General features: G+C 34.4%; 1 protein-coding gene across 1 annotated transcript in view; it reads right to left on the bottom strand.

Moving 5' to 3' along the window:
• Nucleotides 1-16,737, bottom strand: part of LOC149568256 (DNAse I-like superfamily protein) — a 200,121-nt gene that overhangs the window by 179,890 nt on the left and 3,494 nt on the right. Inside the window, exons 2-3 of the mRNA XM_089821244.1 lie at nt 14,410-14,502; nt 14,164-14,314 (exon numbers count right to left, since the gene is read on the bottom strand). Of these exons, the coding sequence (XP_089677370.1) occupies nt 14,164-14,314; nt 14,410-14,502 (244 nt within the window). The remainder of the gene's footprint in view (nt 1-14,163; nt 14,315-14,409; nt 14,503-16,737) is intronic.

The raw sequence follows: 16,737 nt of genomic DNA on the forward strand, positions 1-16,737 counted from the left end.
TATAGAATTACAAGTAAGAGTGAGACTACAAAGAGTAGATAAATGTAAAAGATAAAAATACTTATCTGCACATGAAGATTCAGAAATTGTCTTTTTCGATTATTTGAGAATGGAACATCTCTCCTCTAAATAAGGTTCAAGTGGGAATAGTACATTGACTATTATTCCCCCCACAATGTAAAATTTTAACTCATTCTTATATTGTTGAACAATTTTGAATCAAATATGGCAAACTCCTTTCTAAATTCCAACTTGCTCTTTTCGTCCATTGAAGGTCCAAATATTTGTTTGGTTTAAGAGCAAAAGCGAACATGTCCTTCCATTTTATCAAACTCGTCCACAATATGCCAATATCTTGATTAAGTATGATTGTGCCAAATGAATTCTTTAAAAATTCATTAACGTCTCCCAACAACTCAAAGTTCCTTATAGTAACTTCTGCAAATATAAGTGGCATCATTGAGAAGTCATCACTTCCTTATGATTTACACAGGGGGTAGGCCCATTAAAATCACATGGTCACAATTTATGAATCATGGTCCTCTTGACAGTGGCAATTTATTGATCACTAGAGAAATCCATCTCAACATTATTTACTCTCTCTTAATCAATAAGACGGAGATCACTGAAGGTTGACTGCATCATTTCCTCTATCTGCTCCCTTTCTTTCAAGGTCGCCTCTAATGAAATGTCACTCCCTCTTTTTCCTACAAGAAAATTCTTGAAGGAAAAAAATCAAGGCACACGGTTCTTATAGTGTATATAAAATACAAATAAGATAGAGACTTCATTGATTCAATAAAATAATCAAGGATAATAAATAATTATGTATAATAATATAAGATCAGTACAATGCAGTATAGATAAATATTTAATTTAAAGATATACTTTGATCTATATTCACTTATATTCATAAGAGATTATATTATTATCTTGTTGCACATCAACTAACCCTCTTACATTAAATAATGTCAAAATATTAAATTATAGGGTATTTTTATATTTTCATTTCTTACCTTTTGTACTCTCATAATGAATCTCTTTATATTTGTCAAATTATTAAATATTATTTTTAAATTAATATCAATATATATAAATCAATTAATCCTTTCTTGATAACAATGTCAAATTGTTTTAATCTCATTACAAAATTAAAATATTATCCTTAAATATTTGCATCTATATATGTCTTCATATTTAATTATATGTATCCATATATCTATAGCATATCAATAATGTAAGGACTTTTTAACAATATAAAAACCTTTAAATAATACACCCCATACTTACCTTGATGAGATCAGGACCCGACGTCCTAAACAACCTCCTCGATGTGTCTCAGTGCTAAAGTAGCTTGTCTTAATTGCGGTGTGTGACCCTTGTCAACCACATGGCTTTCCTTCTCAATAAATATGTGAGATTAAACAAAAATTAATATAAGGGAGTGTAAAGAAGTATAAAATGTGACGCTAATCGCATGTCTATCCTGTCGATGTGGAACCCTAAACTTAAGATGCTTGGAAACTTTATCAGGCAACAAATCGCACATCTCATCAAACGTGGCACCCTTGCCAGAAGTCATATCATCCCTGGAAGTTATTTAATTCAATAGCCCATCACTACCTTGGGAGAGCACATCACTCCCCAAGTCTATGCTATCAATTTTCATCTTGCGTTGATAACTAGTAATATGCGAGATCCTCAAGCCATGGCCAAATACAATGTGAATAAAACAAGTGCCCAATCCTACAAGAATTTGTCAAACCTCTTCTCCAAGAGCAAATTCATCCCTTTATCTTCACGATCTCATTCTGAAGAAAATCAAATGTATAGGAGACTATCCCACATAGCCACTCAATATTGACATGGAGTTGATGCTCATAAACTTCAATGAGGAGAAATTTACAATATAAGGAATCGTGATGAGTGTCAAGCTATTGTAGAGGATGAGTACGATCTACACCATTCGTAAGGCAATTTTCTTGCACAAAAATTTTTGGTGGCCTCGACACACCGATCTTCCATGGGGCATTCAAGGCTTTCACACCTTTCTACAAGTCCCTTCTCCATGCAATCCTTGATACGTTTTTCTTCCTTTATATATTCCCATGGTGGTTTTGATAAACCCGATCTTCACAGTGTGTTGTAGGATTATTTCCGTAAAAAATCATTCCTATTGTCTATTAGTGCCTTTGGAGATCAACAAGTCAGATATTTTGTGAATCACGCAATAGTAATTTCGAGTGATGTGCGATCAATACATTGAACAACCGAAGAAAAACAATCTATGCAAAATGACCTTTACACACTTATATGAATCCTCCAATGACCCAAATAGAGGTGCCAATGTAAATATCATGCATTTTGAATCTTCCAATGGTTGAGTTCTCTATCTAAAATCAAATATGTAAACCACAACCAATCAAGCGTGATACAAAGACATATGTGATCCCTCTCCATGCACTCTGATTTGAGATCGGAGAATCAAAGGGATTAATAAATACAAGTTTATTTCCACACAACATGACAACCATTTGTAAGGCCTTTAGTGTCATATGCTATTTGTTCGAGTTGTCGACACAATCGCCAGTGGTGTTTCAAACAATCATTTGAGATAGTAGGACTGATTCACGATGATCTTAATCAGGACACTTGATTGCATCATTATTATCGCCATAATATCAAGGAGTCAATGCCATTAAAAATGTGTAACAGTAAGTGTTGTTTATATCAGTGTTAAAGGACTCAGCAAGTCCTGAGGCGAGGCTAGCAAAACGAGGCCAATGGCCTCTTGTCTCGGACTCCACCAAGTCAGGCCTGACTCACCGAGTCCCGTCAAAGAGACTCGACCGGCAGTCAACGTCTGAACAAGGTAGAAAAAGTTTTTTGTTTTTGTTTTTTTTTGTTTTTTTTGGTATGTTAACATTGAAAATCATAAGTTAGACCTAAAAAGCTCATTCTATTACTTGCAAACACAAAGAATGAGAAAGAAGAGTTGAAGGAAGAGTATTGGGGTTTTGGGAGATAAATTAGCAAATCGGTTGGCTCTCATCTATCGGTTGTTGATTGTTTGTGCCACTTTGTAGCTTGCATATATGCATTGAGAGGAGTTAAAAGAAGCATTTAGAGGAGGCTTTTTCAAACTTGGATTACATTTCCATTTTTAGAGCAAATTTGAAGAGGTAAAGTACATTTTTTCTTGTTATTTTGCAAAATTCTTTTACATTCATGAATTTTTTTTATTTGCATGTGTTTGTACTCTTTAGATTTGTTCCATTTTATGGTGATGGAAAACTTGAAAAGTAAGCAGCCCTAGTGTTTGTAAATTGGATTTTCTATATTCTATATGCTTTTTTTATGGTATATTACAGCAGCAGCAACATCATGTCTCAACCTAAGGGTAGTGGAACTAGACCTAAAACTTATCCTGATGTTGACCCTAGTCCAGTAGCAAGGAATAGGGCTCGGAGACATGCTATTCCTAGGCATAAGAAAGGAGTTGTGACATGTTGGCATTGTAATGATGAGATATAATGGGGGAGGCATTAATAAATTGAAATATCACCTTGCACATAAACCAAAGCATGATATCAAAAAATGTAAGGAGGTACCTCAAAATGTTATGCGTGATATGCAAGCTCTCTTAGAGGAAAATTTAGAGAAGAAAGAATTTTAAAAAAAAGCAACAACAAGAGATGGCATAATTAGCTGGAATTAGAAGTGTAGAGGAATCTTCAAGTTATCATGGACATGGTCACCCTCCAATTTCACCTACTACTGCATCTCAAACTGCGAGCATTGGGCCTCAGGTGTGTGAGCAAAGATCCTCACTTGATTCCATCTTTGTTCCACGCACAGCTCCAAGTGCACAACCATTACTTGAGAGCATGGATTGGAATAAGGAGAAGCATGAGCAAGCAAAGTTGGCAGTTGGAGATTTTTTCTTCTACAACAACCTTTCATTTAATACAACAAGGTACTTATAATTTTAATTTTTTATTTGTATGTCCTCCCTTGCTTATATAATAAGTATACTTATACTGTATATTTAATTTGTTTTAACTTTTAGGTCTCCTTATTGGCAAATTGCCATAGATGTTGTTATTGTTTGTGGTCTGGGGTTCAAAGCCCCTAATGATGAGGAGCTAAAAGGTCCTATTTTGGCCCATCGCGTTGCTGATGTAAAAGTTGAAATTGAGGAGCAGCGTAGTAAAGTATGGGTCACAAAGGGTTGCACCATCATGACCGATGGTTGGACTGATAGAAGAAATAGAACATTGCTGAACTTTCTTGTCTCCTCATCAAGTAATTCAATACTGTACTTAGAAAGTTAGAATTTAATAATTTAATAGTAAAATGATTGTCATTGTCATTGTACTAAATTTCTTTATTTTTTCTCAAGTTCCACAGTGTTTTTGAAATCAATTGATGCCTCAGGAAATACCAAAAAGAGTATCTTTGTGAGGTAATGGAGGAAGTGATGAAAGAGGTGGGTGAGGAGAATGTTGTGCAAATTGTGACAAATAATGCAGCAAATTATGTTGTTGTTGGTAAACTTCTTATGGAGAGGCATTGCCACTTGTTTTGGACCCCTTGTGTTGCCCATTGCCTTGACCTCATGTTGGAGGATCTAGGTAAAATTCCTTGGATTAAAAAAAGTGTAGAGCAAACAAGGAATATTTGCAAATTCATATATAATCATGCTTCGTTCCTTAATCATATGAGGCAACACAAAGAATAAAGAATTGTCTCGTCTAGCGATCACTGAATTTGCATCAAATTTTCTCACATTGAAATCTTTTCTTAACGCAAAGGCTGGTTTGAAAGGTATGTTTGTATGTGAGGAGTGGATAAATTCAGCATATTCAAAGCTCAATGGAGCAATTGTGGTGGTTGATTGGGTTTTTGATGAGAGTGGTTTTTGGAAGCCCATCAAGGAGATTGTGGAGGTAATTTTCCTTCTTGTGCTCATTTCCATTTCATTTCACTATTTTGTTTAAGTTTTAAACACTTGTTTATGTTTATTGACATTCACATTATTTATTTTTAAATGGAAAACTTAAACCTTAATGTTTTGTTTTTCACAATGATTGCAGTTCATAGAGCCTCTTATTGTTATCCTACAAATTGTTGATGGAGAGAAGCCTTCAATGGGTTACATTTATGAAGGCATGGATAGTGCAAAAGAGGCCATTCGAGCTTTTTATGAAAAGAATCATGAAAAATATGGTCCCTTATGGTATGTCATTGATAAGCAATGGCACAATCTACTTCATAGGCCTATACATGCAGCTGCCCACTTTCTTAATCCCGCATACCAATTCAGCCCAAATTTTAAGGTTGATGAAGAGGTGTTGAGTGGCCTCTATGATGTTATAGAGAGAATGTCACCTGATACAACTATTGGAACAGTTATAGTCTGTGAGATAGAGATGTATAAGAAAGCACTAGGAGACCTATTTTCACGAGACTTATGCAAGAAAAACTGGATAGAACTAATGCCTGGTAAAATATATGATTCCAAATTCTAAATTCTATTTCATTACCACTTTAAAATCTAGAATCTAGATTGATAAAGTCAAATTTATAGAACTTATTTAAAATTTTCTTGTTTCAGATGTAGGGTGGGAGATGCTTGACAGTAAGGTGCCAAATCTACAGAGGATTGCAGTTCGTATTTTGATCCAGTCATCTAGTGCTTCAAGATGCAAACGCAATTGGAGTATGTTTGGACATATACACTCGAAGAGGCGCAACAAGTTGACAGCAAAAAAGTTGAATGATCTTGTTTTTGTTCACTACAACCTTTGCTTCCGCCACAAACAAATTTTTGACAGCAACACATCTCCCATTGTATTAGAGAAGATTGATTTACAAGCAGAGTGGAACACAGAGGTTGATCCTGTCTTCAATGATGAAGACTTGGAGTGGGTTGATTAGGTTGATCGAGAGGCAAAGGTAGTGATGGTGCTAGCAATGGAGGAGGCTAGAGCACAAGGAGACCCAGTGCAAGACCCTGAGGCCGAGAGTGATGGATCTGACTTTGATGATGAGGATTATGAGGATGAGGATGAGTATGAGGATGACACGGATGATCATGTCACAAAGGTTCAACCTCAGACACAGGAAGAGAGGATGGCTCTAAAGGCTTCCATGACCTATCTTAGGCGTACTCATAGGAAGACGTACGCTACTATGAACCTTTCTTTTGATATATGTTTTGAACTTTTGATTCCATGGATTGCATATTCCATGGATATTGACATATTGTAGACACTTGATAGTTAACTGTTATACAATATTTCAGATTTCTATTATGTTATTCAATTTAACTTTATGTAATTTATTTCGAAAATTTGCATTTATACTTAGGTGATCTATGAAAAGTTGTATATGTGTGCAAAGTAGCTTCTATTTATCTCAATTATTGTGTATTTGATGTTAAGTGGCTAAATGATGCATGAAAAAAACTTTAAATCCTTAAAAATCTTTGAATTTCATGGGTTTTTAAATTTGTCGAGTCCGAGCCCATTTTGGGCCTAGCTGAATTCGAGCCAAGTCTAAGGCTGGTAACACTAGTTGATATACTTCAGATTTGTATATTGATTTGCATATGTGCCTTTCAATGCTGATGCTATTATGAGGAAACTTATCGCTGCTATTGTATCAGATTGCACATTATACAAGTAGAACTCATAATTGTTATCAAATCCATCCAACCTTTGCTCATTACATCTATATGGTGAATTTTGTGCAATTTTTGTCCTTATAGTATTCAGGTCTTTAGGATCTTCCTTTCAGCAATAAAGCTTTCTTCAAAGGAACCTGACTCTGATACCATGTTAATTTCTAAGATCATTTCTGCAAATGTAGAATAATAGACATTGTTATTGATGATGTCCAAATGCAGATTTGGATCTCGTATAAATAGGAGAGGAGGAGACATGTCTCTTCAACATGTCTGATGAAGAGACATGTCTTTATGGTGTAATCATCATTTAAATAATATTATATTAACATGAATAATAATATGTATATATATATATATATATATATATATATATATATATATATATTAGATACTATAATATAATATATATTATATATTATAATATATATATTATATACAATAATAATATGGATAAGTATATATAGGAAATGATGATTACCAATAACAATAATGTATATCAGATCAAATCAATCTAACTGAAGCTACAACTTTAACATTCAACCCCTTAATCCCATCTTGGACGAGTCCTCAAGGCTTCTTATATCCCATGTTGGACAAACTCATCTCGGAATAATTGATTGGTAGGATTTACACTAGCTTGAATACACCTATGTCCTCTCTCCTGAGGCTACCTTTATAGTTAAGTAATAAACTATATGTGGATTAAAAAGGTCATGTTATTCCGATTATAACTCTGGTCTAGAAGGAACTCTAAGATGCAATAGGTTGCTTTGACACCAAACTCTATAGTCTTCCTCAAGGTTTATGTGGATCCAAGCCTTTAATCCCATCTTAGAATAACCCCAAGGCAACTTGATCCCATCTTGGTCAATCCTCAAGGCATCTTACACGGACACTAATCCTTACCCATCTCAAAATAACCAATCGGTTGGGTTAAACAAGCTCATAATTAATTTCAATTCATACTTTCTAGTTCAATATCATAATAAGCATGGTTATTATTGAATTGATTCTAATATACTTACCTTAGAAATGCATAAGTCTTATAATGTCAACAAAGTATCCTTAATTTTATGTTGGTGATGTATTTTATGTATGATTATATCAGATGTAGCCTGCAGAGTTATGCTTATTGTTTATACCCTTCTCGGGTATTGAGTGTAATAAGGCGGCTACTATTATCGGTTATGTGTCGTCTGTATTTTGAGGAACTTCAAAGGATCATTCTTTCTATATAATTTGCAGCATACTCTATTAAAGTCGACCATAATATTCATTGTTAATGACTTCCCTAAACTCCCTTCAAATTATCCCACACTATGAGCAGTTGTTCACAATCGATGAGTAACGCATCACCCCCCAACAAGCATACCACGACGAATATTAGTCTCTACTTGGTAACCTTTTATTGTATTTGATGGTTTGTCTAACTGAGAAATGTGTCAATCTTTCCTTGGGATGAAATTTTAACTAGACTATTAGTTGGGTCCTGACACCAATCTTTCCTCAAACCTTCACATTTATCTTCATACAGCAATGGCCAAACTACCATTTATTCACAAAACTATAATTAGACCTTTCAAAAGTTATTCTCAATAACGAGAAAGGCAAATATCATTAATAGAAACCCATATTTTGTTTGCTCACGGCAAAGCAACCAATATGAGCCCACATAACGTTAGAATATCAAACGTAGTAATTAGGAAAATATTTAATATCTCCTCCATAATACATTGGAAGATTAATGGCCTAAATATTGGTCCCTTCTAACACCACGGGTTTGGAGTTTGTCCAGAGAAGTTTTGAAGGTGAACAGGTTATGGTTGATTATTTGTGAGTGCTCAAGATGGATATTAAGAAACAAATGCAGAAGAAAGATATCACTGGTAACATAGCAAATGAGCTGTTCATATTACTAAGGTTTTATTCGACAAGTGTATGAACAATTAGAATGGAGTTGTTTTGAAGTTGCAATTCAAATGGTTACCCATTTTCTAAATCCTTATTTGTCGTCAACATTATAGGATTGGGAGTTCCTCGAAGCACCATGAATTTATTTTAGTACTCGACAGAATCATCAAATCTTCTATGGCATTCATATGGTGTAGAAGTTGATTTTATCCATTAGCAAAGGTTGAAGCAATTGTGTGGTTTTGGACATAATCATCACTGGCACGCATTGATTCTCACTTATGTTGATAGGTTCTTGTGACAAGACTTTATGTGACAAAATTTTAGTTCCGCAACAGTAACCATCATTTCTAAAATCTCTTTACAAAATCACATAAGCATTGAATCTTCATCTTTGAGTGTTATTACTATCCAACACAATTGTTGTTAAGCATGAACCTCTTGCACATGGCCATGGTCTTTACAGAGGGACTGGGAATGATTATAAGACTCCCATCTTGGCCTCATGAGTTTACATGTTATTGTTTCTTGGAAGGTAGTGAGTTTGAAGACATCTGTAACTATGCTCTAATAAACTTTTGATTATTCTCAGCAAGATGGTAGGTTCAACACTCTGATACCAATTGTAATGTTCTCTACTGGGACCTTAAATAATTGCCCTATTACATATTTCTTTTTAAGCTTTTTGCAAATAAATTCTATATATCTCTGTATCTCTCCATCTCTGCATGATAATTTCTCAATGTTAATATTCTATATATATAGTTTTTCATCCTTAGAGTCATGCTCTTTCATAAATAAATATTATATTATATATATATATATAAAAACTATGTTCATTATTAGTATTTATTATTATTTATATTAATAATATTATTCTTCCTACTATGGCATACTATATATTATGAATAATAATATTTAATTGTCATATTTTTATAGTAATATATTATGCAATATTATAATATGATTAAAATAAATCATTAACTATATCATTATTTATATTATTACTATCTCATTGATGTATTATTTTACTATATTTTAATTATATGATTCTTATTTTGATGGGGATATCACACTTATATTTGCCCAGGACAGAAAAGCCTAGATGGCTAAGTGATATTTTCTTTTGTACGGACTCTTTTGGTAAAAAAAGATATCTCCTGAGTAATCAAACACTAACCTTGATAATTAAAAAATATGGTTTGTTATTCTATACATATATGTCGTTGTTAACTTCTCATTATTTTTATTGTAATTTATATTAAGGACAGGATGGTCCTTGCACATATCACTTGTTGGGTTAGTGCTGATGAATATCTCTGATTCATTTCTAGATTTTTATGAGTTTATGCTATTTAATCTTGGTGTTTAGAGTAAGCCATACCAATTTCAAGTAGTGTTGAGTACTTAATTTGAGGTTGTTTACCTAGAAAGGTTGTACTGGGCAAGGTTATAGACATGGGAGTGATAAACAAGAAGAATGTCTTTCAGACAAATCAGATTTACTTCCTTGAGGGCATCTTGACCATACAGTGCTAGATTACGCACTTTTAAAGGTGGACTTTGAAGAATTCTTGGTAATATTGAAATTGTACTCTGTTGTCCATAGTACTAATAGAAATAAATTCAAATTCAGACTTACTGATGGTTGCTATCATTGTTTGGGGTCAATTTGGATTGCATATTTCATTGTCGTTTCAGTGTGGAGTGTGTTTCCTTCATTTTGGGGTGTTGCATCAACATGCAGACATGATGCTGATAGATGTGTTTAGCTTATCTGTATGCAATATTCTCCACTTGCAGCATCAACTTCTTAAAAGGACAGCCTTCTAAAGAGATCAACACCAAATAAATCATCTACCTGCTCTCAACCATGCAGTATTACAATGGAACAAAGGCCTCTTGTTCACCTTACAGATACAATATCTATAAGTTGGTGCAACCTCAGTGATGTCCACTCGAACAATATTCTGATCCTCATCAGTTACTTTTATCCTTTGAGTGTAAGTATCAAATCATACCCCATCATGCTACAATATAAACTTCCTACGAGACCACTCAGCTTCTTTCTGTTCTCTTAGTTAAGTCATCAATGCTTCCATCTCTTTCATCTTTTACTTGCCTTTTCCTACTCTTCTTCCTTTACTTTCAGCTTAAAGTATTCTGGGGTATCTTTTTCATCTAGATTGAGCTGAACCCCCTAAATTTAGTTTTCTTCATTTTTCAAGAGCCATTGCTCAATTTTTACAACTAGCAGGCAAAGATCCTTCAACCAATTAAATATTATTCTAAGAAACAAAGGAAGCCATTCTCTTCCTGTGGGCTGTGCCTGATTTTAACTTGCAGACACCTACACAATGTCCAAGCTTTCCTCAAAACATTTTCTGCACAATACAATAGTTGAATTTCCCTTTGCATCTTTCCTTGACTTTTCCTTATATGCATACCTTTGAAACTTGTGTTATGCCACTGCTTCTGAAGTCCAACGATTTCACAGATTTCTTTGAAATTCACTTAGCAGTCTTGTGGCTAAGTAGATTGTAACGCCAGCATTGCAAGAAGCATAGTTTTAGTGTAATAGCCCTGTTGCTTTAATTTCTTGTGGCCAAGCTGTCTGGTGTAGCAGCAATCTTTACACAGAAACTGTAATTATTTGAACCAAACCAGAATTTTTTCTGTATCCGATTTGGTGATCCTTCTATCAAATGTCACAAATAGACAGCAATGGATGTTATATGTTTTTTCTACTTAAAGAAATATCTTTCCCAAACATTGAAAGTTTGATGCATTAATTTTTATTCCTGTCAGTATGCAGATGTTTCAATGTACAACAAGTTACAAAGGAAAACATACATGCTTGCGCAAACTTTGTAAGTGCTTTCCATATAACCAGGGCACTTCGCATGATGCAGGGGCATCCTAGGTTGCCTTGCTATCCTGCTTATCTTTGTGCATTCTGTCAGTTATTATCGAGTTGCAGTAGTTGTTAAGTTATTGCCGACTGCAGTTTTAGCCGAGTTCCATGTGATGGCCGAGTTCTATGGTTGCCGAGTTCCTTCAAGTGCCGAGTGAGCTCGCTAGTTTGCTGATACTCGGTTCCTTCTTTGACCATGTTTGTCTATGTTGCTTTTAGTGAGAGCCAACTTGTTCATTTATTTTAAGCCCTGAATTTAATGTAAGGATCCTGCATTGGAATGTGTGCAGATGGTTATGAGGTCGGCCTTCTCTTATGTAAAGATCCAAAATCTTCTATAAGCCGTTTTGGCAAGTATAAGTAGTGAGTCTAGTTTAGGTTTAGAGGGTAGAGGAGAAAATAGGAGATCAAGTAAAAGCATCGTAGAAGTTAGCAAGTGAGAGTCTGGATATTTGATTGCAGTCCTATCGTGTTGGATGCATTTTGATGTATATCTGATCTTGTTTTGGCTGTAACCCAGAAGGCCTCACAGCCGAGCATGTTTTCTGATATTATGATGAATCAATAAAGATATTTGTTGTTTCTTCTCTCCTTGGCACTGTTCTCTCTTATTTGCTTCCATTGTGTTTACTCTGCAAGGTGTTTGGACTGTTAGGTACGCCTTTGAACCTGATTTTCCAATCGTCCTTGCGTCATCGCAAGATAGGATTATTCCTTGAACTATCCTTGTATCTAAAACTCTCTACCACCAACTAGTTTTGTGGGGTACATTTCAAAAGCATCAACTTATTGTATCTTCACTCAATTTTATGATGGGCTTACTTAACTAGTCTTGTCATGTCCCCATTTTGGAGGCAATTTGATTTAATTAATTTAATTAATTAGGTTGTCCAAAATAATGAATATTTTATGAGGATGACTAATTAATTATTTTAATTAAATAAATAAGTGGTATTAAGTTAATTATTTATAAAGTTATCAAATAAATAGATATTAAAAAGGTAACTTTATATTTAATTAATTTAATAAAGTGACTTGAATTATAAAATATTTTATAAAGTCACTTAATAGATAAAATAAAATAATGTTCTAGAAGTTTCTGGAGAAAGTGGAGAAAAAAGAATAAATAGGCATCCCAGACTTCATTCTGATCATCCAGTTGTTTATTTCTCTCTTAACATCAAATTGTGATTCAGTCACATAGTCTATTCTGGAGCCAAGTGGTTTCAGATAGTCAATTGATCTTTGGGAACGAAAACTCCCTAAGATTAGCATAACTGAGGAAGTGAAATATCTTCTGAAAGGTTGCACATTTGGAGGTGATACTTCAGTCACTTCAGCTAGGGCATCATTGGGCCTAAGGCCATTTTCAGCATTTCAGCATTTCAGGAGGCAATTTTAGCAGGGCCGAAATTATTGGAGGTCATTTCTAACAAGTCTGAAATTATAGGAACCCATTTTAAAGCAGGCCGAAAAAGCAGTCCGAAAAAGAAGCTCGGAAAAAAGCAATCCGAAAAGCAGTTCGAAAAAGCAAAACGAAAAAAGCAAATCCGGAAAAAGCAATCCGAAAAAAAGTCTAAAAAAGCAATCCGAAAAAGCAAATTCGAAAAAGCAAAGAAAATTATTACAGCCATCTACAATCAGGAGCGGCAGCTAGAGAGGCACGACTTGGACACTTGAGGAGGTTATTTTCTGTTCAGTGGTATTGCAATACATCTATTCTCTAAGGCGACTTCATATGCCAGGTCTGATGTGTATTTTCATAGTTGCCTTTCACTATAGAGTGCTGTTGTAACTATCATTTCGTATCAAACCTATCATTCATTAATAGATACATCATTCATTTTTACATCTCTCACAATGGTATCAGCAATCCATGGCTTTAGTTGTATTTAATCATGCATGTGATTAGCGTACTGCTGTAGGGGAGTATTGAAGTTAGATATTTAGTATTGCATTAGTTTTCATTGGCAGTTGTAGGTGCATATTACTTTACCAGCAATCATCATATTTTGATATCATTGTAAATGCCAAGAGTCTTGGCTAACTTAGTATAAATATTGTATTGGATACTCATTCTCAATCAAGGAGATACAATTGCTGGTCATTAATAGTTGTCTTTGAGTGTTAATATATCATTTCTTATCAGCCAGTTAGCTTGCATACCAACTGTTTGTTAAAATACCAGTTGGCTATAGGTGATCATTTTCATGATTAGAACTCATATATGCATTCACTATTGCCAAAATTAGTTGCATATTTATGTTAGGTCATTGTTTAGACAATTTGGAGTCTTTTGTAAGCATTCTCTTTGAGGCAAATCCAAACAAGAATCACTGCAGCAATCTGAAAAGTTATATCAGTCAGATGACCCTTGCTTGCAAAGTGTTTGACAAAATGTCAAACCACTGAAGTATAAAGATTTTTGGTGTTTGGAGACGTTATAACCTATTGGGGTTATTACAAGTCTACTTTAGTACGTGTTTTGCATTTTACACCAGACTGCACCATATAAGTTGACATGACTTACTGTCCCATAGAATTTTCTTTGTATAATGAGGATATCAATAAAATTTGAACTTATATATTCAAACTCCATATATTAAAAGACTAAATGCAAAATTAGTAGTTCTCTGGCATGAAATACCTGACAATGTCTGGTGAAGAGAAAAAGTCAATTTAAGTGGTCGAAAGTGATGTTTTAGAAAAAGGGCAGTTCCTCCATATTTAGCTTCACCAAGAGACCACCATACATGATAATTTGAAAATGGTGGACTTGAAATTGCACGCATCAATATCTGTTTCCATTCAAAATATATATAAGCACAGCTAAGTTCAAGAGATTTATCCATGCATACAAGGAAACCCATTCTTGGTAACTTGTATCACATACTTGCTTTTCTTCACGGGAGGAACTAGTGTCATCTTTCACTTCCCCCTGATTTTTCATCCCACCTTTGCATCCAGCAGCAGGCATTCGAACTTCCTATCAACCATAATTCACAATAAATTTAGACTTAAAAAGGAATCTCAATGCATGAGATGGTTAACATCAAAAGTAAAGAGTGGTTTGTTCATTAAGTATATATTCCATTTTGATGACCCCACATAATAAATACTTACCTGCATCTTCATAAGACCTAAAAACAAATATTATGAATGATACTTCAATAAACTGTGAACAGCCAACTCAAAATAAACAACACTGAAATAGGGGAAAAAATAGCATTTTTAGAAAAAGTACAATATGAAGGAATTTCAGACATTGTTGAGCATGTGCCTTCTCTAGTCTAAAAAGCTTCCACATTAAAATATTCACTTTTAAAGGATTATCTGATTAGGTTAGACAGTGATGGAAAATCCATGCAATCTAGTTTGGGGACCAAATGAATGATAGCTGTGTGCTAGCTGTCCAAAACACATTGTCCCACTATAATCAACTTTCACTGTACTTTTGGCACCCATTCAAAGGCCAATTAAAAAAAAATTTAAATTTCGTCATTTAACAGGGTTTTTGATTTGCTTGAAACTTTAAATCAGATGAAACAAGCCAAAGGATATTAATATGAGTGCTTGAAACAGATCGCATAGCATATTTTAACTTGTTTCTCACCTCATATGGACCCTGATTTCTTTTATGTACGAGTCTGATTTCTGAGAATTCAACGGAGAGCCTAAGATAGTATCTACGCTGCCTGTGATCAGAAAACGACAAACTCAAATGGTTGTGGTCATTTCAATTGTTGCGTGCGTTTCCTAATCACCATTGGCTGTCGTTTAAGCATTATGTATGTGTTCTTATCCTTCCAACAACAACGGTTCGTTTTCAATTCTCATTCAATATCACTTTCCTGGAAATAGACCAGTCTTGTAACTGTCAAGTTTTTTATCCTTTACCGGTTACATTCATATCCCGTCGGTTTTCTGTACTTGGAATCATATCGGAATATTTATCACCGTGAATTGTATACAAGAGTTATGAGTGCAGGCATGAGCAGAATATTTATAACCTGATAGCATTGACAGCCTTAGATTTGATAACATCGTTCGAAGAGATGCTTCTTCCCTCATTTTTTTCTTTGTATCTATCTCATACTATGTTCTGTTAGAGAATTTTAGAAAAAAAAATTATTATGAGTACCACTCATCACTTCTTACTCAAAATCAATTCTTGAAAAGGCTTTTGCACATCTTATGATCAGACTGTGGATTCTTGAGCTGTGAAAATTGAGCTTGGATGGCAAGGAAATAAATATAAGTCAATGATTGACCATAGAACCATTATAATTGGGCGGAAGTAGAAATAATTTCTGGAATGTTTAGCAAGTTGGAAGCTTCTATCCGTGATGAAATAGAGGCTCAATTCTAAGGAATAATTCTTCTGAGAGTTGCTCAAAAAATGTTTTCTTCATATACCATTTCTTGGGAAGGTTGTTCATCACTCCTCTTAATTAAGTCGCAAGCTGCATCGGAAGCCGAGTACGCTTAGCAAGCTATGTATTTAATTATTGTTAAGAATTCTTTGTTGTTTTTTGTAGGATGTCAGTCTTTCTTTTGCATCCTGTTGTTTCTTGTATTGTCATCCCTTAGATCACCGCTGGAAGTGTGCAAAAGTTCAATCATTTTGTCAGTGATATTAAGGCATTCTTTATCCTTTCAATCCTTTGAAGGAAATCACGTCAGATGTGATGAGAACATTTAATATGCTTGATTTGGCAAAACATTTTGGGACTTGCTTCTTGCTCTCAAGTACCAGTCAAGTTTATAGAGATCCTCTTTAGCATCCATAAATGGAGACATATTGAGGAAATGTTAATGCCGCAGATGTTAGAAGTTGTTACCATAAGGAAAAGTGTTAATGATGGATTATCACCAAAGGGCAAATATGGTGAAAAAAGGGTCATATTCAGTCTAGCAAGTGCTCTGATTATTATATGAAAGACAGTCCATGTGAAAGAGATAAGTATTCTATAGTGTTTATTTTCAGGATTTCTATCTCGATATATCCTTTTATGATAGATTGATTAAATCTCTATTGGTTGCAGGATGTAACAAGAATCATGAGATGGAAATGTTGTTTACTGAATTGAATTAAAGATACATAATTGCATTCAGATATGAAGCTCAAAGGGAGCTTGTGCTTCAGAGGGAAGCTTCATAATTAAGAGGGACTGTTTATGGAATCCCCTTAATTCTCATATATGCTTGTAACGCTTGTGGT

The sequence above is a fragment of the Cupressus sempervirens genome, chromosome 3 (assembly GCF_028749045.1).
Source record: "Cupressus sempervirens isolate cs-2001-9-10 chromosome 3, ASM2874904v1, whole genome shotgun sequence".
NCBI lineage: Eukaryota > Viridiplantae > Streptophyta > Pinopsida > Cupressales > Cupressaceae > Cupressus > Cupressus sempervirens.